At 42.5% G+C, this 25646-nt stretch overlaps 1 protein-coding gene and 1 long non-coding RNA gene across 2 annotated transcripts; one reads left to right on the top strand and one right to left on the bottom strand.

Annotated features, from left to right (window-relative positions):
* Positions 1–599: 599 nt before the first annotated feature.
* Positions 600–5875, bottom strand: LOC124238985 (uncharacterized). Its single transcript, XR_006888465.1, has 3 exons — positions 5816–5875; positions 1859–2052; positions 600–676 (listed from the first exon to the last, which is right to left on the bottom strand). It is a non-coding gene; the product is annotated as an uncharacterized LOC124238985 (long non-coding RNA).
* Positions 5876–6010: 135 nt separating this feature from the next.
* Positions 6011–25571, top strand: PPM1G (protein phosphatase, Mg2+/Mn2+ dependent 1G). The gene is made up of 10 exons (XM_046660526.1): positions 6011–6312; positions 20220–20289; positions 20785–20870; positions 21214–21346; positions 22029–22444; positions 23031–23168; positions 23512–23746; positions 24127–24256; positions 24542–24644; positions 24960–25571. The coding sequence occupies exons 1-10, from the start codon at positions 6193–6195 to the stop codon at positions 25164–25166; spliced, it is 1638 nt and encodes a 545-aa protein (XP_046516482.1). The 5' UTR covers positions 6011–6192; the 3' UTR covers positions 25167–25571.
* The last annotated feature ends 75 nt before the right edge of the window (positions 25572–25646 follow it).

Here is a 25646-nt window from a genome sequence, read left to right on the forward strand (position 1 = left end):
TATAATGAGAGTTCTAGGAGAAAATAAAGAAAATGATGGAGAAACAATGTTAAAAAACATAAAAGATAAGAATTTTTAAGTACTGATGAAAGACATTAGTCCTGAAGTTTTTTTTTTTCAAGATTTTATTTTTTTCCTTTTTCTCCCCAAAGTCCCCTGGTACATAGTTGTATATTCTTCGTTGTGGGTCCTTCTAGTTGTGGCATGTGGGATGCTGCCTCAGCGTGGTTTGATGAGCAGTGCCATGTCCGCACCCAGGACTCGAACCAATGAAACACTGGGCTGCCTGCAGCAGAGCATGTGAACTTAACCACTCGGCCACAGGGCCAGCCCCAGTCCTGAAGTTTTAAAAATAAGCTTTCAGTACTAATAAAAGAAACACATATTGAGGCATGCCATAAGGATATTTGTACAACATTAAGGATAAAGAGAAAATTGTGAAAGCTACAAGTGATAGGAGAAAAAACAGATTACCTATGAAACAACAGTAAAACTGGTAGAGACTGAGGACAAAATACATTTTGCTATACCAGAAACAAGTAAGGAATTAAAAAAACACACAATCTCAGTGAAAGACTTACTTATAAATGACAATTTATAAAACTTCCTGGGAAAACTTCCACTTCTGGCCATGATGGTATAAGATGGACCAACTTTACCCTCCTGCCTTAATCCTCTAGAAAATGAGACAAAATATATGAGCAATAGTTTTCAGACATTGGATAACAGGCAGTGCAAGATAGTGGTCCCTGAGAGAAGAGAAAAAAAATTAAGTGAATCCTATGAGTACCCCAGCTTACTGCCTAGAAAGAGTTTCCAGGCCACTTTGTAGAAAGAGAAAATCCAAACACAGCCTGACAATCTCACTGCATTGAGAAGACAGAGTTTGGAGGTGAGGGAGGCCAAGGTGACTAACGTCTTCGGGGCAGAGCACCAGAAAGGGTGGAGCTACATAGAGAGAGAACTATGGCACTCTGCAGAAGGATCCTCTCAAGATTTTGGCTGAGTACTGAGCTAAACATACATGTGAGGAAGCTATCAAAGCTGAGGAAAGAGCCATTTGAGAGGAGTAGGTAGAACAATCTTCCAGTGGAGACAAAGCCATTTTGGTGGACAGAGTAGCAGGATTCCAGATGGCAGGTTTCCCACTACTGCTGTTTGTTCTCTAGTCCCTAGCAAATTGGAGAGCCAAGTGGTTACAAAGTGAGGCCATTTGTTACCCTGGATGTGACCCTCAGGAACTTTTGCTCTCCTCATGACTACAAGAAGAAGCAGAACTCTCCTAAGCAACACTATGGTTCTCCTGGGCCAATCCGTCGGACTCAATTTGGGTGTTCTCAGGTCTCAGCAGCCAATATGGCAAAGGAGTTCTGTTACTAAAGGATTTTGAGGAATCCCTAAGGAATGGTTAAATGTGCCACAGAGTATCTTTGGAAATTTCTATTGCTTTTGCCAACTGTCCTTCTTTCAAACCATTGCTGCTCTTGAACTTTGCCACCACCTCCTTCAGGCTCTCCATGTAGCCCCATCCCAGTGGACATAGATCTCCTCACTTTATTCCTCAAAGCTCAGCTCAGTCCAGGCTATTCAACAAGACATAGAGGAACAGACATTAAAAACAAAGAGCAGCCCACGACTGCTACTAGAAGTAGCTATTCTTCAGATTTCTGATAATGTAGAGCCAGCTTAGTCTGACCACTTCCCCCAACAGGAATCTCTAGTCTGTGCCATATCTTGAAATCCTAATGCCAGCAACAGGCATGAGTCCAAAGAGAATCTTTCTTTTCCAGTTCAAGGCCTGCTTATTGCCACCCTAGAAGGTCCGATTGAGGTATTGAGGCGAGGAGGAAATACTCACCTCCACCTTGGCCTGGTTGATGCAATCCCAGGAATCACTGACACTCCAGACTTTGGAGAATCTGGCTGTGCATAACACCACTTTGTGAGATACCAGTGGTTCAGGCCAGTCTGTCCTCTTGTGTGAGGTGTGGAGATAAAATTGACACACTCCTCAGGGTGGCTCCAGTTTTGTGATCACCTGTGAGTAAACACCTGGATAAAAACACACATAGGTCTCCTAAGAACAAATAAAGATTTTAAGAGACATTCCAATCTATACTCTTATTTAGGGGAAAAAAATGATCTCTCTCTCCCTGCAAGGGCACAGTCCTGCAAAAGACACAATTTATATTACTAATAAATAAATTAACCCCAGCATCTCAGTCTGAAACATCTGACTTTTGGTTAATGGTCATTTCATGACTTTCTTTAGGATAAAGGTGAGTACTTCCTTTATGCATGTGTAGAGGGCCCATTCTGGTGATTTCCCTGTGTAAAGGCAGACTGTTTGAATATGTCTTACCGTCTAGAAATATAAAACTGCAACTGTAAAATATAACATTTCTCTGACCTTAAAAGAAGTTTCATTTACTGGGTACGCTTTAAAACACATGAATACAAAGAAGAGTATGTGCTAGCCCAGAACCTCATAAATGGACTCTTTCCGCTCTCTTTTCTAGTAACTTCGAAATACCTGTATTCCTTCTTTCTTAGTCCTAAATCTTGCCCGCAAGTTTTTTTCTTCCTTCCTAGACCAATCTTTCACTTTTAATCACACACAGGAAGAAATATAGTATCAAAACTGCTGAGCTTCCAAAGATAATATTTTATGAATAGTATAATGTCATCAGAAACAGGATATGAAGGAAGTATGTGAAGGGTCAAAAACAGAATTAGGAACCCCAGGAAAAGCCTGGGAGGGGGAGGAGACTTGGAGGACCTACTTCCCAACTTCTCACCCTTTTCTCATTCTATCCTACTTAACATCTTCCATATGCAAGTCAGGTTTCTCAATCTGTGGTCTGTTACCCTCTAGGGGTCTTGTATTTCCAAAGCGCTGTGAGTCTTCCGTGAGAATCTTAAAACTTTATGCTTTAAGTTTCATAATATAAGCATATTAGCATATTTTGGATCATCTGGATTAACACTTTATATTTTTGAGTGATACTGAGTTTATGTTTAAATTTACAATTGAACTGGTGTCACATTATACTCTGAAGTTAGCATTCAACTTTTAAGACAATGTTGCCCCACCTAGGTCCCTGGAATCCCTTGGGATCTGCAGAAATATGTCTCAGGGGTTCACAATTTCTCATGTTTGAAAAACGCTGGCTTAAGCCACCTTCTTTTTTTTTCTCATGAGAGCTAACTGGAAAGAGGCTAAGAGGCTAATAGAAACAGACAAAAAGGGTTTTTAAAATGACTAGTATTTGTCAGTTTATCTTCAATGTTTGACTAATTTAAAAAGCAAGAAAATATAAGCAATCTAATGATTATTTTAAAATAAAACAGGGGCCAGCCCCAGGGCCGAGTGGTTAAGTTCACGCGCTCCGCTTAGACGGCCCAGGGTTTCGCCGGTTTGGATCCTGGGCCGAGACATGGCACCACTCATTGAGCCGTGCTGAGGTGGCATCTCACATGCCACAACTAGAAGGACCCACAACTAAAAATATACAACTATGTACTGGGGACCTTTGGGGAGAAAAGAGGAAAAACAAAATCTTTAAAATAAAACAAATGTGATACTGGGATATATAATTGTGAATGTGTAGAAATTGCCAAAAGCTTAGAATTAGCTGTTTTCTATCCACAACAAACAATGCATGCCTTCATCCCTTGTTGTTGAATGAACTTGCCATATATTTTAGAGACCCTTTTTCCAGTCAGGCCAGACCCTAAGGTATATTTTCAGGAGCTGCTTCTGTTACCATGTTCAATTAGTCAGATTTTTGAAGCTCACAATTTAAAGACAAGCTCAAGAACAGCAATCTGTGAATATCATGTTTTGAGGGGTTTTACAGTTAAATTTTTTGCTCCCTACCAAAGCATGAAAACTTTGTGTCCCTGGAATTGTACTATAGTGGTTTAGGGGAAATGGGAACAGAGTAGGGAGAGGATAATCCTCATATTCTTTGTCTCTTCCTCACCTCTTTCCATGAGCCTCCTTGGTATCTCCATTTCCCGTCTCTGAGACACCACTGTTCTCCCAGTGCATTTGTTCCTTGAGTCATACTTCCTTTTCCACTTTTTTCCTTGTCTATTTTGCTCCCATTTTGTTTCAGACCATCTCCTAGTTTTTGTGAATGTAATAACGTTATTTCCATCCCATATTTAGCATGTGTATATGCAGACTTAATAAATGGTAGTCTTGTCATTGAACAATAATGCAACATTTATGCAAACTTGGCACTTTATATTCTACTCCTCTTATCCTTAAAGCAATCTGGAAAACTAGATATTTTATGTCTGTTTTACAGATGAGGAACTGAGCCCTAGAGAGAATAAGTAACTTGTGAAAGACCACATAGGTAATATATATCAAAATTTACACTTTTTCCACAATGCCATATTCCATTCTTAAGGGGGAAAAAAAAGGAGGCTGAGTAGTTTCGTGTTCCCTTTACATGGCCTTTGTCAGAGGTCTCATCCAGGTTCATGATGACCTGCAGGCCTCACAGCCTAAATTTAAGCCAATATTTTCAATGTTTGTATATCTATTTGTCACCTTAAACTGAACCCACCACTTTCTCCCAAAACTAGCACACACACCCACACCACACCATTCTTAATGGCTCCACCAATTTTTGTCATTCAGGGTCAAATCCTTGGTGTTATTCATTCATTCAACAAATATTTAAATACAAATGAGCTCAGATGAGAATTGTGCTAGGGATGCTGGGGTATTCAATGGTAAGTTTGATGGAGTTTCTGCCTTCATATAGACTTACAGTCTATCAGGAAAGACAAGTGGGGCCACACACTAGTGTAGGGATATTACAGAAGACTTCCTGGAGGAAGTGATGATAAAAGTGGGTAGGTGTGGAGGTGTGTGTTCCATGGGTGAAAGGACAGGAACAGAAAGCATGGCTTTTGAGGAACCCAAAGAAGTCTTGCTGAAGGCTTGAGTTGTAGGGGAAATGGGGAGAAAGTGGAAAAGACATGCTAAAATCAGTTTAAGCATGACGGGTCTGGTAAACTGCGGTAAGGAATTTGGATTATCTGAAGAGCAGGAGAAAGCCGTGATTAGTTTTCTGTTGTAAAAGAATCAATCTGTTCACAGTTTGGAGAATTTCTCCTCTCCCTTCCATCCCCTGAATCCAATCTCTTACTAAATTCTGTCGATTTCTTATTGTCTAATTTGTTCCTTCTTCTCTATTCCCACTGCCACCACCTTAGTCCCAGCCCTTCTCATCTCATGCTTAGATTAAGAGCCCTTTTAACCAGTCTCCAGACTTTCTCCCTCCAGTTTACACTGCTCACAAAGTCCAGACCAACAGTCCTAAAACGCTGCACCAGGATAACAGTGAAGTTCAAGTCACCCATCTTGATCCATCTATGACCATCTCTATCCTATCTAACACTACTACTTAAAATCACTTTCCAAGGAGGCCAGCCAGCTTCCTCAAAAGTCCTCCGGAACGCAGTTTACACTTTCCTCACCCTGAAACCTTCTAACATTATTCCCAGATCGAGGTCTTCATTTTCTTTTGTCAGAAAAGACTCTTGTCACAGTCTACTCATACAGGCCTCACAAGGCCTGGCCAGGTACTTCGTGCCCTCAGAACAAATACTAGTTAACTTTAATCGAACAGAATTGGACGTGCTTTGTGGGGTCTGAGGGCGCGGTGGGGAAAGAAGAGGCTGACACACTGGAGGATGGACCGGAAGCGCAGGGTTCCACACAAAAGAACTTCAGACAAACACACGAGAGGCCGGGGTACGCGGAACGAAAGGGGGGACAGCAACCGACACGTACAGACCAAGTGCCGCCAGCGGGGCCACTCAGGGTACGCCGCGGCCGTTGGTGGGCGTGGCCGCTCCAGTCTCGCGGGAGCGGCGGTTGGGCGGGCCGTTGGCCCCGCGGGCGGGGCGAGTTGCTAAGGAAATGACTGCCCGCAGCGCCGCGCCGCGCCGCGCCGGCCGGGCGGGGTCTCGAGCGGCGCCGTTTCCGCTTCCGCTCTCTCTCTGCTCCGGTCCCGTTACCGCCTCCTGGCCGGCCTCGCGCCTTTCACCGGCACCTTGCGTTGGCCGCGCGGCCGGGCCTGCTCCTGCCACGCGCACCCCCGGGGCTCCAGCTCCGGCACGGGTCGCGCTCCGCTCGCGTGCCCCTGAGGCCGCCGGCCAGCCGCCGCCATGGGTGCCTACCTCTCTCAGCCCAACACGGTGAAGTGCTCCGGGGACGGGGTCGGCGCCTCGCGCCTGCCGCTGCCCTACGGCTTCTCCGCCATGCAAGGCTGGCGCGTCTCCATGGAGGTGAGGCGGGAGGGCCCACAGGCTGGCCGCTGCAGGGCGGGAACCCGACGGAGAAAGGGAGCGGGGGGATGGGGTCATCCCCGGGGAAGGGTCCGAATCGAGAGCCTGCGGCCGCAGTGGCAGTTTGCGGGACGGCAGCGGCAGCGAGAGCGGGGCCGGGGCCGAGAGGGAGCTGCTGGTGTTTGGGGAGCGTGTGCCGCTGGCCAGCTTGGCGGCGAGTGCTCGGCCATGTGGGGAGAGGCACCTTCCGCCCACTAACTGCCCTCTCCCCGTGCCTTCGCGCCATCTCTCGTGCCAGCCCAGCCCTCCAGGCTCTAAACGGTTTAGTGTGGGAGTAAAGATGAAAAGAGGGACTATTCCTTTAGTTTTGCGAGGAAGAAGCGAATGGATGTGAATGACTACTTTTAAAAAAATATGTGATCTGAGAGGCCTCTTTGGGCGAGGAGTTTGACAGCGAAAGGAAGCCCGGGCAAATAGTCTGTTTCAAATTCTCGACACCTGGTTGCCTGGCACTGGACACCAAGTGTCAATTTCAGAGGTTTGACCTGACCTCCAAGAATTGTCACTCGTTTTTATTCTCTTCAGAACCTTTTATGGCCTTTAGAAAACTTGAGTTGTGTCAATCACTGTAATTTCCTTTTTATTATGCTTGATGTTTTTTTCTCACTCGACATTTCTCTAAAACGTCTGCGGTAATTGTCATTTGCCTGTGCTCGTTGTAGTTTATAGTTTCCTTGATTTTCAATCATCTCATCAATTTTGTTTTGTCTAACCTACAGAGAGCTGATTTTTCTTTTCCAGAAAATTTCGCTCTGGATAAAAGAGAAAAATGGAAAAATTCTGGATAAAGAGGAGTGGTATTGGGCAAAATGGATGTGAAACTACAAAAAAGAACAGGGAAAAGTATGGTAGGAAGGAAAGGGAGACAGATTTGTATAAGAGGTGTCTTTGTGAAGAGTGTTGTGAGATACAGGCAGAGGGGCCAGGAAAATGCTCTAATTATATCTGGGATTGAGGGTTTACCTGCTTCGTAGGTGGGCTTCAGGTAACAGCCAAATACCGTCTCCCTTGGGAATTTCTTCAAATCCCTCACTCCTCCCTGTGGTTAGCTCTGGAATGACAGTATAAACTTAAATGGTTTGTTCTCAGACTCAGCTTTTATACTCACAGCAGACTTTAAACAATTCTATCATTAGGTATACAATTTCAAGAATGGAGGGGATCCTATAGTTCGTCTCATCTAGTTTGTCTCCCACATTTTACAGCTTGGAAATTGAGGCCCAGAAAGGTTAAGACACTTGTGGAAAGAATCTCCTGGATGAAATTGTTCAAGACACTTGCTAGACACTTATCATCTGTATCAACCTGAAGTATTGCATTCATATTTCACTGTGGTGCACAGTATTGAGCTTACTGGGTGCTTGGTAAATGTAGTCGTCTGACTGATAGAAATATCTGGATATAGCTTCACGAGGAAAGCCTTAATGTAAGGCTGGGGTTTGGGTTAATTGGTAGTTTGGAGTTTCCATTTCTATGGCATTTTCTGTTAATATTGTAAGATTCAAGGTGACCGTTTGGTCTCACAGTAAGGCTTTTCCTTCAGGTTTCTCATTCCATATTTTCTACTTTCCTCTCCACTGTGGTTTTTCCGTTCTTTGGTACTCTTTCTAGTTTTCTTTGTGATTGAGTTGCTTCGATATTCAGTTTTCCGAGTTGTTTCCCAGTAATTTTGTGCTGTTTGCTTCTTCTCTGCAGGGCATTTCCTTTTATTTTTAGTTTCTCCTCTGGTAATTAGAAAATGACTTTTTTCATTGGGGGTTGTTTGGTTTGTAGAGATCTTGCTAGACTATTCCTTACATCCTAATCTACCTCCTGAGGGGTAGTGATTTAGGATTGTAAAATCTGCCTGTTATGCTGTTTCTGAGTTTACTTTGTTTGAATAGATGTACCTAATCGAATCCTCTTGAAGTCCTGTGTGGGATCCTGTTCTGCAGCATTGATACTTTTCCTTATGGCTTTGTTTCCTTTCTTCCCAAAGTATTACATAATTTCTTTGCTATGGCAAGAAAATAACTATGACTTCTAGCCTCTTGAGGGAATCTTGTCTTTTCAGAAAGTCTAAGCCTGTTTCTCTTAACTTTTAAGGCTTAATTCTACCATTTTATTGTCTGTTGACGTTATTTGCTTGGTGCTAATGATTCAGTTGAGGTAAGTTTGTCATGCCAATACACATTACAAAGGGTGCTAAAATCCTGACTGATGCATAGATTTGGCCTTAGGGAGTACTATTTTACTACTTCTCTTGAGGCAAGGATGGCAACTGACATAGCTGGCATTTTCTACTTTCTGCTCCTCTCCAGCCCCTCTTGCTGTGGAACCAGGGTGTTTTGAGGAGGGGTAATCAGAATACTACAGTTGATATTCCCTTCCCTTCTTCCTTCTCCATGGTTTGGAGGGACCCTCAAGCTGGTTGAGGTATGTATTTTGGAGGTTAACACGTAGGTTGTGGAAGGGTGCCTGAGAAATGTGTGTGGAAAGGCTCTGAGTTTTTGGTGCCTAATGAGAAGTCCAATCTAAAACAGTTTTAGTTGATGTAGTCTTAAAGAGACAAGGGTACTTTTAGTTTTTGTTGTGAGTTTCTCTGGAAGTGACTGAATTGCTTTCTGTGGGGAGTTAGGATTTTTTAAAAATTCTATAAATCATATTTGCCCTTTTTTAAAGTATCAGTACCTAGAGTATAATTTTGAGAAAGCTAGCTGCCATATCTGGGTTATTAATGGTCATAGGGGGTCATCTAGAATTGAATATAGATAATGTTGAGCTGAAAATTCTTAAGATACCTGCATGACAGTTTCAATCATTATGTTAATGGGGGAAAATATAAAATGAGATACCACAACCATGCTGTAGGGTTCCACTTGAGCGAGAGCATCTGAAGCTGAAGAGCATTTATTGTTTGATCCTCAGATTGATGTCTCATCTCTGTAGCTTAAAGCATTTTTTACTTACTGAACCAGATCAGAATTCTTTTGTCTAGGATGCAGTTAAGCACCTTTTATAAAAGGGCATTCTTTTCATTTGATTAGCATGCAGTACCAATACTTCACAATTCAAAGATAGTATGAAATGATATCAGATGTATGCCCTTGAATATGGAGAAATTATTTTCTACTATACTGTCCCTTTATAAGTTCTCAAGCAACTGGAAGTTAAATCAGAACTTATTCCTCAAATTTCAAGAATATTTCACATAAATTATTTCTATTGCCCAATCCCCTGGCAGATGATACTACTGCTTCTCCATCCCTGACCCTCTGTTGGGTTATCATCTTGGAATTGTACAATCTTGGAATTGAATTTGAGTGTAGAAATGTAACAGATCTGGGAGGCCGGCCCCGTGGCCCAGTGGTTAAGTTCGCGAGCTCTGCTTCAGCGGCCCAGTTGGGATCCTGGGCGAGGATATGACACTGCTCATCGAACCATGTTGAGGCGGCATCCCACATGCCACAGCTAGAAGGACCCCCAACTAAAAATACAGAACTATGTACCCGGGGGCTTTGGGAAGAAAAAGGAAAAATAAAATATTAAAAAAAAAAAAAGAAATTTAACAGATCTGATCAGTAGTCCTTGCCATTGTAAGCTGCTATTAAAAATTATGCTGTCTGGAAGCACAAATCTTTAGAACTGAACTTAAAGCATCACTGATATTTAATCACATGCTATATCCTGAGTAGTGATTCCAGGGGAGTTGTTTTCTGTTTCCCTCTAGATCTAGTTCAAAGATGGAGTATATCAACTTTTAATCATAGATAGTACTTGAAAATGCGTATACAGGACCCTTTTTAAACAATTTTATTGAGGTATAATTTACATACCATATTCATTTAAAGTGTACATTTCAGTGGTTAATATATTCACAGAGTTGTACAGGCATCACCCCTTAATTTTAGAACATTTTCATCACCCCAAAAAGAAACCTGATAACCATTACCAGTCACTCCCTATCCCCCCTCCTCTAACCCCTGACAACTGCTAATTTACGTTATGTCTCTATGGGTTTGCCTATTCTGAACATTTCATATAAATGAAATCATGAATATGTCACCTTTTATGTCTGGTTTCTTTTACTAAACATAATTTTTTTTTTAAGATTTTTTTATTTTTCCTATTTCTCCCCAAAGCCCCCCAGTACATAGTTGTGTATTTTTAGTTGTGGGTCCTTCTGGTTGTGGCATGTGGGACGCTGCCTCAGCATGGCTCGATGAGCAGTGCCGTGTCCAGGCCCAGGATTTGAACTAGCGAAACCCTGGGCCGCCAAAGCACAGTGTGCGAACTTAACCACTCAGCCATGGCGCTGGCCCAAAACATAATATTTTTAAGGGTCATCCATGTTGAATCATGAATCAATCAGTACTTCATTCCTTTTTATGGCTGAATACTATTCCATTTTATGGACATTTTGTTTATCCACTCCTCAGTTGATGGGATGTTTGGATTTCCACGTTTTGGCTATTATGAATAATGATGCTATGAACATTCATGTACAACTTTTTGTGTGGAAATGAGTTTTTATTTCTTTTGAGTGTATACCTAGGAGTGGAATTGCTGGGTTGTATAGTAACTCCATATTTAACATTTTGAGGAACTGCCTAACTCTCTTCCAAAGTGGTTGCACCATTTTACATTCCTGCCAGCAATATATGAGGGTGTCAGTTTCTCTATGTCCTCCCTATACTTGTTATCACCTGTCTTTTTTATTATAGCCGTTCTAGTGGGTGTGAAATGGTATCTCATTGTGGTTTTTTATTATATTTCCCTGATGGCTAATGATGTTTGAGCATCTTTTATTGTGCTAATTGGCCATTTATACCTTTGGAGAAATTTCTGTTCAGATCCTTTGTCCAGTTTTAGTTGAGTTGTCTTTGTTGTCTTTTTATTGAGATATAAGAGTTCTTTATGTATTTTGGATACAAGTCCCTTATAAGATATGATTTGCAAATATTTTCTCCCATTCTGTGGGCTTCCTTTTTGCTTTCTTGTTGGTGTCCTTTGAAACACAAAAGTTTTTAATTTTGATGAAGTCCGATTTATTAAGAGTTTTATAGTTTTAGCTCTTACATTTAGGTCTATGATCCATTTGCGTTAGTTTTTTTTTATTGTGTAAGAAAGGTATCCAACTTCGTACTTTTGTGTGTGGATACCTAGTTGTCCAAGCAGCATTTGCTAAAAAGCCTATTCTTTTCCCTCATTGAATTATTTTGACATCATTGTTGAAGATCAATTGACCATAAATATGAGGGTTTATTTCTCTTAATTCCATTTCTTTGATCTATATACTTATTTTTATGCCAGTACCACACTTTCTTGGTTGCTATAGCTTTGTGGTAAGTTTTGAAGTTGGAAAGTTTGAGTCTTCCAACTTAGTTCTTTTTCTTGTTTCTTCTTTTCTGGGTCCCTTGCATTTCTATTTGAACTGTAGGATCATTTCTGTACAAAAGGCACCTGAGATTTTGATAAGGATTGTGCTGAATCTTTGGATCAATTGAGTATTGCTACCTTAGCAATATTAAGTCTGTAGTTTTCTTGTGATGTCTATCTGATTTTGGTATCAGGATAATACTGGCCTCATAGGATGAGTTGGGAAGTGTTGTTGCTTCTATATTTTGGAAGAGTTTGTGAAGAATTGGTAATAATTCTTTAAGTAGTTGGTAGAATTCACCACTGAAGCCCATTGGGACTGAGCTTTTCTTTGTGGGAATTTTTTTTAATATTATTTATTTTTAATTGCAGTAAAATACATATAAAATTTACTACTTTAACCATTTTAAAATGTATAGTTCAGTAGTGTTAAATAAATTCACATTGTTGTGCAGCCAATCTCCAGAACTCTTTTCATCTTGCAAAACTGAAACTCTGTACCCATTAAACAATTCCCCATTTTCCTTCCCCTCCAGCCACTGGCAACCACTATTCTACTTTCTGTCTCTATGAATTTGATTACTCTAGGTACCTTATATAAAGACAGATTTGTCTTTTTGTGACTGGCTTATTTCACTTAGCATAATGTCCTCAAGATTCATTCATGTTGTAGCATGTATCAGAATTTCCTTTCTTTTTTTGTGTGTGTGAGGAAGACTGGCCTTGAGCTAACACCTGTTGCCAGTCTTCCTCTTTTTGCTTGAGGAAGATTGTCCCTGAGCTAACATCTATGCCAACCTTCCTCTATTTTATGTAGGATGCCACCACAGCTTGACTTGATGACTGGTCTAGGTCCACACCCAGGATCCAAACCCACGAACCTTGGGCTGCCAAAGCAGAGCACACGAACTTAACCACTTTGCCACTGGGCCAGCCCCAGAATTTCCTTCTTTTTTAAGGCTGAATAATATTCTATTGTATGTATATACCACATTTCGTTTATCATTTTTTTTAAAGTAGCTATTTTTTTTTTCTCCCCAAAGCCCCCCAGTACATAGTTGTATATTCTTCGTGGTGGGTCCTTCTAGTTGTGGCATGTGGGACGCCGCCCCAGCATGGCTCGATGAGCAGTGCTATGTCCGTGCCCAGGATTCGAACCAACGAAACACTGGGCCACCTGCAGCGGAGTGCATGAACTTAACCACTCGGCCACGGGGCCAGCCCCGCCAGTCTTCCTCTTTTTGTATATAAGCTGCTGCCTCGGCGTGGCCACTGACAGGTGAGTGGTGTACGTCTGTGCACAGGAACTGAACCTGGGCTCCTGAAACAGAGCATGCCAAACTTAACCACTAGGTCATCAGGGCTGGCCCTTGTTTATCCTTCCATCTGTTGATGGACACTTGAACTGTTTCTGCCTTTTGGCTTTGTGAATAAAGCTGCTGTGAACATGGGTGTACAGATATCTCTTTGAGATCCTGCTGGGAAGTCCAAGGTCAAGGTATCTGGTGAAGCCCACTTCTTGGTTCATAGATGGCTGTCTTCTAGCTGTGTCCTCACAAGGCAAGGGAGCTCTCTGGGGTCCCTTTTATAAGGGCACTAATCTCATTCATGAGGGCTCCTCTATTATGACCTAATTACCTCCCAAAGCCCCTACCTCCATACACCGTTACATTGGGGATTATGTTTCAACATATGAATTTTAGGGGGACACAAAATATTCAGTCTATAGCACAGTGGTAATACATACATATAACTTTAAAAGTTGGATAGTAATATGTGATTTTGTAAAACCAAAAACTTAGTTCCCTTCCCAAACACCTTCAAATTTTTTATCTTAACTTGTAAAGATTTAGATAAATTTATGTATCATGACTCTAAATGGTTGATCCAGTGATACAGAGAATAGTTGTGGATGTATTTTTAACCTTAGGAGATTGAGATCAGATCAGGAAGGATAACTAAGCCTTTATTAATACAGATCCATTGGTTGTCTAGAAAGTCAGAAGGGTCTGTGTGATAGATGATTTGGTAAGGCAAGGCCCAAGATCCGTGACTCAGGTGAATTCTATTCTGAGTCATCTCCTCCACATCATCTCAATGGTGGTTATGTTATGATATGTTTCCAGGTTTAGGGTAGGAAATGAAGGAGGAATTACCCTTAAGGTGTTTGTCCTGAGGCAGCTAAGAACTCACCAGCATAAGCAAACATGGAGGTCCTGCTATGTTGCAGAACATAGTGTTAGACGCCAGAGCTGTAAAGAAATTTAGACGGTCTTTGCTCACATGCTGCTTTGCAATCTAATTTTGGACCTAGGATTCCCTTTTTCTCCATGGAATGTTGGATAACAATACAAATAACCTATGCTGAGTGTCAAATTATTGGTAGAGACAATATATATTAAAAGAGTTCGGGGGCCAGCCCTGTGGCCAAGTGGTTAAGTTCATGTGCTCTGTTTTGGCGGCCTAGGGTTTCACCGGTTTGGATCCTGGGCACCGACATGGCACCACTCATCAGGCCATGCTGAGGCAGCATCCCACATAGCACACCCAGAGGCACTCACAACTAGAATATACAACTATTTACTGGGGGGCTTTGGGGAGAAAAAACGGAAAAAAAAAAAGAAAGAAAGAAGATTGGCAACAGTTGTTAGCTCAGGTGCCAGTCTTTAAAAAAAAAAAGAGTTCAGAGCGGGGAATGATCATAGAGTATTGGTATGATTGAGAAAGATCTCTTGGAGGTGGTGAGATTAACTGGACCTTAAGGAAAGAGTATAAATGGGGACAAATATGGGGAGGAAAGTGGGAGAAGAAAAAAGTATTAGAAGGAGGGATAGGAGGAAAGAGTCTGAGGCAGGCATGCTTATTACTTTGCTGGGGTAGGGTGGTCAGTGTCAAGAATGGAGTAGTTTCTGGGGCCCGCCTGGTGGCCAAATGGTTAAGTTCCTGTGCTCCGCTTCAGCAGCCTGTGGTTCAACGATTTGGATCCTGGGCACAGACCTACGCACTGCTCATCAAGCTATGCTGAGGCGGCATCCCACATAGAGGAACTAGAATGACCTACACCTAGGATATACAGCTATGTACTGGGGCTTTGAGGAGGAAAAAAAATAAATAAAAGTAAGATTGGCAACGGATGTCAGCTCAGGGCCAATCTCCTCACCAAAAAAAAGAGTGGAGTAGTTTCTTTTGAGGAATGGTATGAGAATTAAGAAATTAGGTTATGGAGATTGGTAAGAATGATGACTGAGTGCCTTAAATTGCCAGTTAAGTTGTATGGAATTAATCTTACATGCAGTAGAATCCATTGAAGATTCTAGCAATAAAATGTTATATTAGGAAGATTAATCTGGCAGCTGAAAATGTGTAGGCTAGCTTACAGGGGATATAGAATAGAGACAGGAGAGGAGTTAAAATACTATTAAAAGTAAAGTAATCCAGGAACAAAGTTATGAAGGAAAACTCCTCAGGACTCGGTGATGGATAATGGAAGACAGCCAGGAAGTCAAGGAGGACTAGTGTTAAGTGTTGCCTGGAAGAGTTAAGATTCCATCGACAGAAATAAGACCGGTAGAGGAAGCTCTGACTTTTTGGAGACTACTGAGTTCCTGTTTACATATGTTAAGTTTGAGGTGGAGAAGGGACACCCTATAGAAACAGTCAGTTTGGAGGTACAGAACTGTAATTCTTCACAGAACCCAAGAGAACTTTTCAAGAAAGCTGACATGGTTTGTACTGTTTAATTATATACAATAGTTGGGGAGAATTGAAGCCTGCAAACTGACTATTTGGATTGCTGTTATGGTCTTTGCCTGCTCTGTGAAGTAAGATCTTGAAGAAGGGTTTGAGATTAGGAGTTTAAGCAGAAATGTTAATCTAGAAAGAGGGGAGAAATAACTGTATTTGAGGCAGAAGTGAAGGAGAGGTTAGATGAAGCTATGGAGAAATTTTGTGGTAGAATAGGGAAGATGAAGTAGTTCTTGAAATATGACCTTGATCTACGTGAAGAAGTTAGCTCATCTGCTAAGAGTGAAAGGAGAATAGCTTCGAGACCTTGAATAGTGTGGAAAAGGTTTGTGACTGGCTGTGGTTAATAAATTTAAGAGTCAGTGCAGAGTAGAGAAAAAAAAATGTTGAATGGAAGTAGTGACCATAATCAACATGATTTTATGACATTTTATGACTAGCAATACTTAGTGGCCCTGATTCAGAGGTAAAGAAAGCAGTTAGTCCCGTTAAACAAGGTTGGATTAGTTTTTCTCAATTGTCAGGAGACAGCATTGAAATACTTGGCTCTGGCTCAGAAAGGGACAGAGAGAAAGAAAGGCAAGGGTAAAGGTAGGGAGGCTGTGATCGAAGATGTGAAGGGGGAAATTGAAGTGCTTAGAGAAGATACAACAGTTCCAAGTGACAATATAGATCCAAAGCCTCACTGACAAGTGGAGGAGAAGGTAACGTGGAGTAGTTCTAGAACAGACCTCAAGGCATAAGATGAACCTTTATGGTGGGCAATTCCTCTTTGAGAGTAAGGACAGAGAAGAAAAATGTAAGCCAGGTGCCGAATTTCAGAGCAGAATGTATGTATTTGTATGTTGAATTCCAGTTTACAGAGGACTTTTACGTGTATTGCATCATCCTCACAATAGTCCTGTGATGATATGAGTAAGGTAGATATTCCACATTATAGAGGATAAAATTGAGGCACACCAAGAGATAGCTGGCCAAAGATCACGCAGTATATGGTAGCATGGCAACTGAAGCCAGGGCACAGATTTGTTTTGTCATTATTCAAAATGGAACAATTATTGTACAAAAATTAAAAATTTAGAAAAGTAGAAAATAGTTATTATCCAAATCCCAGTCTTCACCAAGTTTAATATGTGATCTTCCAGACTTCTAGCGTATACATACAGGTACTTTTTTTTTTTCTGCTTTTTATCACAATATGTTGTGAACTTATTTCCAAATTAACACATATGCATCATTTCTGACAGCCGCATATATTCCATTGGAGGGATGTACCATTTGTAATCTAATCTCTTCATGGAAATTTAGATGGTTATAATTGTATTTTATTATAAACAATGCTGTAATAAACATTTTTATACATATCTTCATTTTTATACATATCTTCATATCCTCGTCTTATTCTATAAAATAAACTTTTACAAGTTGAATTGCTAGATTAAAGGGCGTGCACATTTGAAATTTTGGTACATGTTACCAAATTGCCCTGCAGGAAAGCTGTACTAATTTGTGTTCCTGTTGATCAAGATATGAGAATGCGTTTTTACCTTGCTCTTATCATCACTGGATATTGTTAATCTTTTTCATCATCCTAATTTGCACAAAAGGACATTTCCCTGTTTTTAATGTTCATTTCTTTGATTGCTATTGAGGTTAAGTGTTTTTTCGTATGCTCGGTGAGGATGGATCTTCTGCTTCAAGATCACATGCTCTTGTGAGGAACAGATGGGGGAATAAAAATGATGCTTTGAGTAGAGTTGTGGGTTCAAAAGAGATGGTCGAGCTGTGATCTAGAGTAGCGTTGCAGGACAGAGAAAGACCAGTTGATTCTCCTGTTCCACTGGGAAGGAGTGGACGTGAAGACTGCTCCTCCCTACTCTACCAAAAAAGTGGAAATAGTTGGACCAGTTTCTCAAATTTTACTAATAAACATTGAGTCTTTAAAATACGAGTTTACTTTTGAAAAAGCTAAACATTCTCATGGTTCAGTCTCACTCCTATCCCTCTGTACCTTCATTTCCTCCCACTTAACCACTTTTATTAGTTTTCTGTGTATCTTTGTAGTATTACAGTGTGAAAAGATAGATATCTATTCCTATGTTCCCTCTTCTTATACAAAAAGCAACTTACTAAATATATCCGTCTGCACTTTGCTTTATTTAACAAAATGTCTTGGAGATCTTCCATGGATTTTTTTCTTAGAGGAAAGCAATACTTGTGGAACTCCAGTATTCAGTAAAATGATTTTAATTTTGTGTTACTTAAATGTGTACAAACGTAGAACTGGACATAAATTCCATTCTGTCAAACCACACTACAAAGGCAACAGAATTAAAATCGACATTAATATGACACAACTGTTTTGCTGAAACTAATTAGACACACAGCATGACTTAGGTAGTGACAGCTGAGGTACAGTTTCTTATGGGTTTAGCATGCCTGTACTACACTGTGTCCCATGCCAATTTAATTCTCCCACTGCTTTTCTGTAATCCAACCCAGTCCTCCTTACTTTGTTCTACTTTTTCTTTATTCCGTAGCACTACCATCTTTCCATATGAATTATACCATCATTCTATATGATCTACCTATTTATTGTTTTTATTCCGTATATCCCCCATTAGAATGTGAGTTTTTTAATGAAGTATGGGTCTTCTTTTTATTCACTGATATATCACAAGAACCCAGAACTCATCCTGGCACATAATGGATACTCAGATATTTGATGAATGAATGAATGAGTGAACAAAAGAACTCGTAGGCACATTAAAGTCTGAGAGTAACTGGTAGAGGATGCTGGGGCAATAGACAATCATAAAGGCAGGCAAGAAGGTGCTGAGATGGTGGTGAGAGGAGAGGAAGGCCCAGTAAGATAAACCCTGACTTAGAGGGAAGAGAGGCCAGCATGGCTGGTGGTGGAGTGATTGAAAGAGGGAGAAGATGGCATTTGGTCTCTGCTGCTCTCCAGATACTTAGGATGAGGCTAAGAGGCAGTTGGTGATGACTTTAAACAGGCCATCAAGAGCCATCCATGGCAGCCCATTAGCTTCTGGGGCATTTTCTTCTGGAGACGATCAGAGGGAAATACAAAACTAGCTATTTTTCAATGCTCTGCTTCCCTATCTTAAAATAAGTATCCTAGGGGCGGGCCTGGTGGCACAGCAGTTAAGGGAGTACATTCCGCTTCGGCGGCCAGGGTTCGCCGGTTCGGATCCTGGTGCGGACATGGCACCATGTGGCAGGCCATGCTGTGGCAGGTATCCCACATAGAAAAAGTAGAGGAAGGGGCCGGCCTGATGGCGCAGCGGTTAAGTGCGCACGTTCCGCTTTGGCAGCCCCGGGGTTCACTGGTTCGGATGCTGGGTGCAGACATGGCACCGCTTGGCAAGCCATGCTGTGGTGGGCATCCCACATATAAAGTCGAGGAAGATGGGCACAGATGTTAGCTCAGGGCCAGTCTTCCTCAGCAAAAACAGGAGGATTGGCAGCAGATGTTAGCTGAGGGCTAATCTTCCTCAAATAAATAAATTTTCTAGACTTGTGTAATGAAAGCATAGTCTTATTTCAGGGACAACAGAAAAACCACTGAACTCAGATTTCCTATTAACACAGTGAGAAATTTTGAAATGCTAATGCCTGAAAGAGAAAGGAGAACTGTTAACTTACATAAGGCTAATCAATTAAACTAAATAGTTGATTATATTCTTTCTGTTTGTAGAAAGTATCTGAAAGAAAGGTTGGGTTGTTTTCCAAGATGGGGCAGTGTCAGCTGAGGCACACTTTTACCAAGATCTGACAGTCTTGGTTGAACTGTGGCTTAGCCTGGAATATTAGTTTGGGGTGGCAGAGTTTTATTATTAGAAGTATTTGATCAAGCCCAGCCTTCCAGCCAAAATTGTTGGTATGGCAGAACCATTGCAAACTTATGATATGTTATGCCATCAGAGTCTAATGATATCTCAGTTCCGGCTGGGGGTAGGAGTTAAGAATTAAGAAGACTGATTATATGGGGCATTATAAATTCCAGTTGACAAGTACTAAACACAGTGTAGTTTAATAACGTTATTTGTTGGGAAGATACTCTTTTGTAAGTATATCCTCTGCCTAGCCTGAGGCTAACTTCTTGAGTGAGTTAAACTTTGAGACAGAGGGGAATAATTTGTTTAGATGGTGCTTTTTTGGGATACAGTTTTGCAAAGTTCTAATGCTTTCACTTAGTCTGTCTTAGGACTCTCCTAGAAACTTTTCAGGTTGGTAATGCCCTTGGGTCTCTTTTTGCTATTTTCCCTAACATTTTCTTTGAAGTTCACTGGTTCATAGAATTGGTTTGGAAGTGACTTTAAAGATCCTTTATTCTGGTTCTTCCCATAGTTGCCACAAATCCAAAAGGGTCAGGTCTAGAGTTCCAACAGCCAAACATTCTGCCATCTGGACTGAGATCTCCTAGGCTGAGGCTGCTAGACTGCAGAGGTAGTGACCTGATTCATTTCTCTCCCTTCTTCTCTCTCTCCTTCTTTACCTTTTCCCCCCTCCGTTCTCTCCCTTGCTTTCCTTCCTTTCTTCTACCCTGTACTTCTTTTCTTATTTTATCATCCCATCTTCCTTTCTTATTTCTAGGCCATGTAGGTCAGCCAGGGAAGGGTTAGTGAGATTATGGTGTGAAGGCAATCGTCATGACCTGAGGTGCACAAGGAAGAATATCCTTTGACCTTGAGAAATACTAATTATGCTGTTCTTTTTTCTAGGATGCTCACAACTGTATTCCTGAGCTGGACAGTGAGACAGCCATGTTTTCCGTCTACGATGGACATGGAGGTAGGAAACTTTAGCAAATCATATTGGTAACATTCTAGGACCCCAATTCCAGACTTTATGGGGCAAGAAGAGGTCCTTTGTTCTTATAATTTCCAAAGTTCTGGTCCTCAGATATCGTTTCCTGCCTGGTGCTGTTTTTCTCTACTCTGCCCTTCTTCCTTCCCTATAGGATATTGTATTGGTTCATAATCTCACCAGGCCTTGTTTTAATCCAAGAAGCCTCTTCCTACATTAGCATTTATCTTTTTTTCACTGAGAACTAAGTATACAGGTGAGAAAAGACAAGAAATATATTAATATAGCCCTGAGAGAGGTGATGGTAAAATCTATTTTTTGGGTCAGAACTTCCTAAACATTGTCTTTCAAGTAGATTTGAGTTGTCTGAAGATGCTCATCTCCTCAATCATTGAGATTTACTCCAGTATGGCATATAGATATTATGTTACTTTCTATGTGTGGGAAGCAGTGCGCTGGGTGACCTGACCTTTCTTCTAGGGGAAGAAGTTGCCTTGTACTGTGCCAAATATCTTCCCGATATCATCAAAGATCAGAAGGCCTACAAAGAAGGCAAGCTACAGAAGGTCTGTCTCCCTACAGTGTTCATTCTTCACTTCTATAGGTTTTCCCTTGTTTTTCACTTCTTAGCTTTTCCTTTCTCACTGCCACCTGGCTTCTTACTACATTTCTTATTAAATAATTCTGTGCTTAAAATGAGCTTATGCCCACTTGGGCCTTTTTAGAGCTGCCTAGTTAATGCCCAGACCTATGAACTGTTTTTTATTTATATAAGAGTGTCTCCTAATGTGGTGGGCCACATTCTACTTTGCATTCCATCCTTGTGCCCAGGATTATATATAGGCAATTCATTTTGTGCCCGCTGTACTTTTTCCTGCACTTGCTTCATACTATTTTGCTTATATTCAGGCTTTGGAAGATGCCTTCTTGGCTATTGATGCCAAACTGACCACTGAGGAAGTCATTAAGGAGCTGGCACAGATTGCAGGGCGACCCACTGAGGATGAGGATGAAAAAGAAAAAGTAGCTGATGAAGATGATGGTGAGTGTGGCATCCCTTGTTTGAGAGGAAATCAGCATTTTAAAGAACTATTCTTTATATTATTTATGTATCAATTCTAAGGGAAGATGACTTCATGGGGACCTGGGGGGGTCCTTACATTAAAGAAGCCTATGTTCTCCTGTACTACATGTGGTTATGAAAAGAAGAAAGAGAATTAACTTTTGTTGAGTGCCTACTGTTGTAGTTGTAAACATTTTTATATACATTACCTTTGTTACTGTGATGGAGTCTTTCTGGTTCCTATTAATGTTTAAATGACCTTTTTTCAAGACTGGAGCTGCCATTCACCCTAGCAGCCAGTCATTAAGCCTGGGCCGTAGGCCTAGACTAGCACTGTGGGCTTCTTGGGTCCTCAGCCAAAATAGGGTTTCCAACTTACCAATAAAAAATGAGAAGTGATAGAGGAAATATAGTAACTAGTGTTCCTTTGACTAAGAAGGGGGTGAAAGACAAAGACCAAAGGAAGTCTATGGAGGCAGATGGTACTTGAGGAGAAGGAAGCAAAGGAGTGTTGTTCTGAGGCTTGATAAGTGAGAGGAGCCTTAGGAGTAGGAGGTGGTGGGGAAGTGGAACTAAGACTGCAGGGCTGTGGAGGTAGTGAGAGGGACTGATCCCATGAGGAGTCTGGCATGGGGGCGCTGATTTAGCCTCTTCCCTGCAGTGGACAATGAGGAGGCTGCACTGCTGCATGAAGAGGCTACCATGACTATTGAAGAGCTGCTGACACGCTATGGGCAGAACTGTCACAAGGGTGCTCCCCACAGCAAATCTGGAGCTGGGACAGGCGAGGAACCAGGGTCCCAGGGCCTCAATGGGGAGGCAGGACCTGAGGACCCATCTAGGGAAACTTCTTCAGAGGAAAATGGCCCCACAGCTAAGACCCACACAGGCCTTTCCTCCAACTCGGAACGTGGGACTGAGGCAGGCCAAGGTGGTGAGCCTGGCACTCCCACTGGTGAGGCTGGGCCTTCCTGCTCTTCAGCCTCCGAGAAACTGCCTCGAGTTGCTAAGTCCAAGTTCTTTGAGGACAGTGAGGATGAGTCAGATGAGGCGGAGGAGGAAGAGGAAGACAGCGAGGTAAGGGCCTGTGGGAGCAGACAGATGCTGAATTTTCAGATAGGGCCTGTTTTGTTGCCATGGATAGCTTTCGACTCTTTTCCTTCTCCTATTTTGACACCATCCCCAAAGACCCACTATATTCCAAGCTTTTCTTGAATTCATTCTCTCTCCACCAACAAGGTGCCATTAGCCTTCTTATCTCTTCCTTTATTGATACTATAACAAATAGATTTAGTTCTGGCCTTTCAGAATCTGTCTCCTAGAGAGGGAACAGGAAGTTGGTTGTTGTTTTTTTGGATATTTGGGTGTTTCTCTGGGCAACTTATTTTCTGGCCATGTTGCCTGGATGGTGGTTTTGGCTGACAGCCCTGACCTTCCCCAGGGCTTCCTGCTAGTGACTACTGAGTCCAGTTCAGGATATCAGTTATGCCCATCCTAGCTCACTCCCTTCTCCCAGATTTTCCCATGATGATCATATAGTTGTATCTTTCAGTGTTTTGAGGACCTGTGCTCAGCTAGGGCCTCTTGGTTCTGAGTATGAGTTGGGGGGAGGGGAGCAGAGGGTCATCCCCATCTCAGCAGCCTGGGGTCATCCCTCTGGCAGGAATGCAGTGAGGAAGAGGATGGCTACAGCAGTGAAGAGGCAGAGAATGAGGAAGATGAGGATGACACTGAGGAGGCTGAAGAGGACGAAGAAGAAGAAGAGGAGATGATGGTGCCTGGGATGGAAGGCAAAGAGGAGGTGTGTGGGGAAGGGGGGCGGTGAGTCTGGAAAAGCCAAGAGGCAGATGTGAATCCCCTGATTTTGATTTTGGGACAGGGGATCTCCTTTCTATCTTGGTACTGAAGTCATGTCATGGGGGGATATTCTGCAAGGGGAATGAGGTCTTTTGGGTACAATTATCTCAGAAAAGGGAGGGAGCATGCAGTAGTCTCGGGAAAGATTCAATTTGTGCTCCTCCTGTTTGTTAAAGCTCTCTTGGTGGTCCTAGTGAGAGGAGAAGGCATAGGAAAATGGTCAGGGGAGCACTGCTGAGGAGCTCATGTCCAGAAGCTCCTTTGATGCTCCCTTTCTTCCTCTTAAGCCTGGCTCTGACAGTGGTACAACAGCAGTGGTGGCTCTGATACGAGGGAAGCAGTTGATTGTAGCCAATGCAGGAGACTCTCGCTGTGTGGTGTCTGAGGCTGGCAAAGCTTTAGACATGTCCTATGACCACAAACCAGAGGATGAAGTGGAGCTAGCACGCATCAAGAATGCTGGTGGCAAGGTCACCATGGATGGGCGAGTCAACGGGGGCCTCAACCTCTCCAGAGCCATTGGTAAGGGCTAGGAAACTGTGGGAAAGATTTCTGGGGTCTTGTTCTTTGTTCAGACTGCCTATTAGCAAATTTTAATCTTCATAGTCCTTGTACCTTTCCAAGTACTTTTGTATCTACGACCTCTGTTCTTAAATGTCTCTGTGAGATAGGTAAGATACGTATCATTTTGGATAATGAAAAAGATAGGTGAGCGACTTCCTTAAGGCTCAGCAACCTGAAGACGGGGCTAAAATTAGAAAAACTAGAACGCAGTTCTCTGTTCCGCTAGATTATGGAACTTTGTAAAGAAGGGAAATGAATGGCAAGGCTTGACTGGCCTCAAACACAAGTCTGTGGGAAGTGCCCAAACTACTCATCAACCAACCATTCCTTTACTTCAGGAGACCACTTCTACAAGAGAAACAAGAACTTGCCACCTGAGGAACAGATGATTTCAGCCCTTCCTGACATTAAGGTGCTGACTCTCACTGACGACCACGAATTCATGGTCATTGCCTGTGATGGCATCTGGTGAGCACCAGTGGAATGCCCTAAAATTCCCTTTTTTCTGCAGCATACTTCTCTTATCGGGCTTTGAGCCAGCTGCTTTTGGCTTTATCATCCCTTTAATGGCTGCATTCAGCACCTTTTCTTTAGTGCCTGGGCAGACCTCTTGTTATAGAGACACCCAAGCCTAAGGCAGAACTGAGGATAGTCTCTGTAGGTGTTTACATTGGCCTAGGCTGTCACCTCTACCTATACTCCTTTACTCTGCCTTGGTGGGACTAAAGAAGATTCTATTGTTTTTGACCCCAGGAATGTGATGAGCAGCCAGGAAGTTATAGACTTTATTCAATCAAAGATCAGCCAGCGTGATGAAAATGGGGAGCTTCGGTTATTGTCATCTATCGTAGAAGAGGTGAGTCCCAGGATGGAGGAGAGGTGTCTGGTCTACTCAGCCAAGGTTTTCTCTTTTGACTTGAGCTAAAACCAGAGCCTGGGAATAGCATTAATTACTGACAGATGCCAAATCCCAACTAGAAAGTTCCACCTTGCCTCATTTCCCTGACTTATCCTTATGCCTCATAGACTAGCAAGTGGTGTTTTGTGATACCTGTTGCCTATTCCCCTCCTTCCTCTACCCTGTCTCAGCAGGGCCAGCCCTCTTGTGGCACTTTAGGTTCTCAGAAAGGTGTTCAAACCCTGAAGCTGAGCTACCCTGTCCCTTTTGTAGCTGCTGGATCAGTGCCTGGCACCTGACACTTCTGGGGACGGTACAGGGTGTGACAACATGACCTGCATCATCATTTGCTTCAAGCCCCGAAATACAGCAGAGCTTCAGCCAGAGAGTGGCAAGAGGAAACTGGAGGGGGTGCTTTCTACTGAGGAGGCTGAAGAAAATGGCAACAGTGACAACAAGAAGAAGGCCAAGCGGGACTAGCGGTTGCCCAGACCCCTGCCCATCTAGACTGTTTTCTGAGCCCCTCCGGACCTGGGACTGAGTTTTGTCTTTTTCCTTTAGCCTTAGCAGTGGTTATAAGGTGTGCAGGGGGAGCTGGGTGGCTTTACTCAGCCCATTCCAAAGAGGGCTCTCCTTCCACCCAGCAGCCTGGGAGCCTCTGCTGTCCTCCCCAGCCTCCTCCTTGCTCCTTGGGGCTCATCACCGGTTCTGTGCCTGTGCTCTGTTGTGTTGCAGGGAAGGACTGGCGGTTCTGGTTTTTACTCTGTGAACTTTATTTAAAGACATTCTTTTTTATTAGCGGCTCCATGGCCCCCAGCCGCTTGCACCCGCTCTCTGTTGTACACTTTGAATCAACACTTTTTCAGACTAAAGGCCAAAACCTAATTGTGCCCATGGTGTCCTTTTTTCTCTGCTGCCGTCCTGTCTGGGCCACCCAGGGTGCCCTGGCCTCACACTTGA

This window comes from Equus quagga, chromosome 5 (assembly GCF_021613505.1).
Source record: "Equus quagga isolate Etosha38 chromosome 5, UCLA_HA_Equagga_1.0, whole genome shotgun sequence".
NCBI lineage: Eukaryota > Metazoa > Chordata > Mammalia > Perissodactyla > Equidae > Equus > Equus quagga.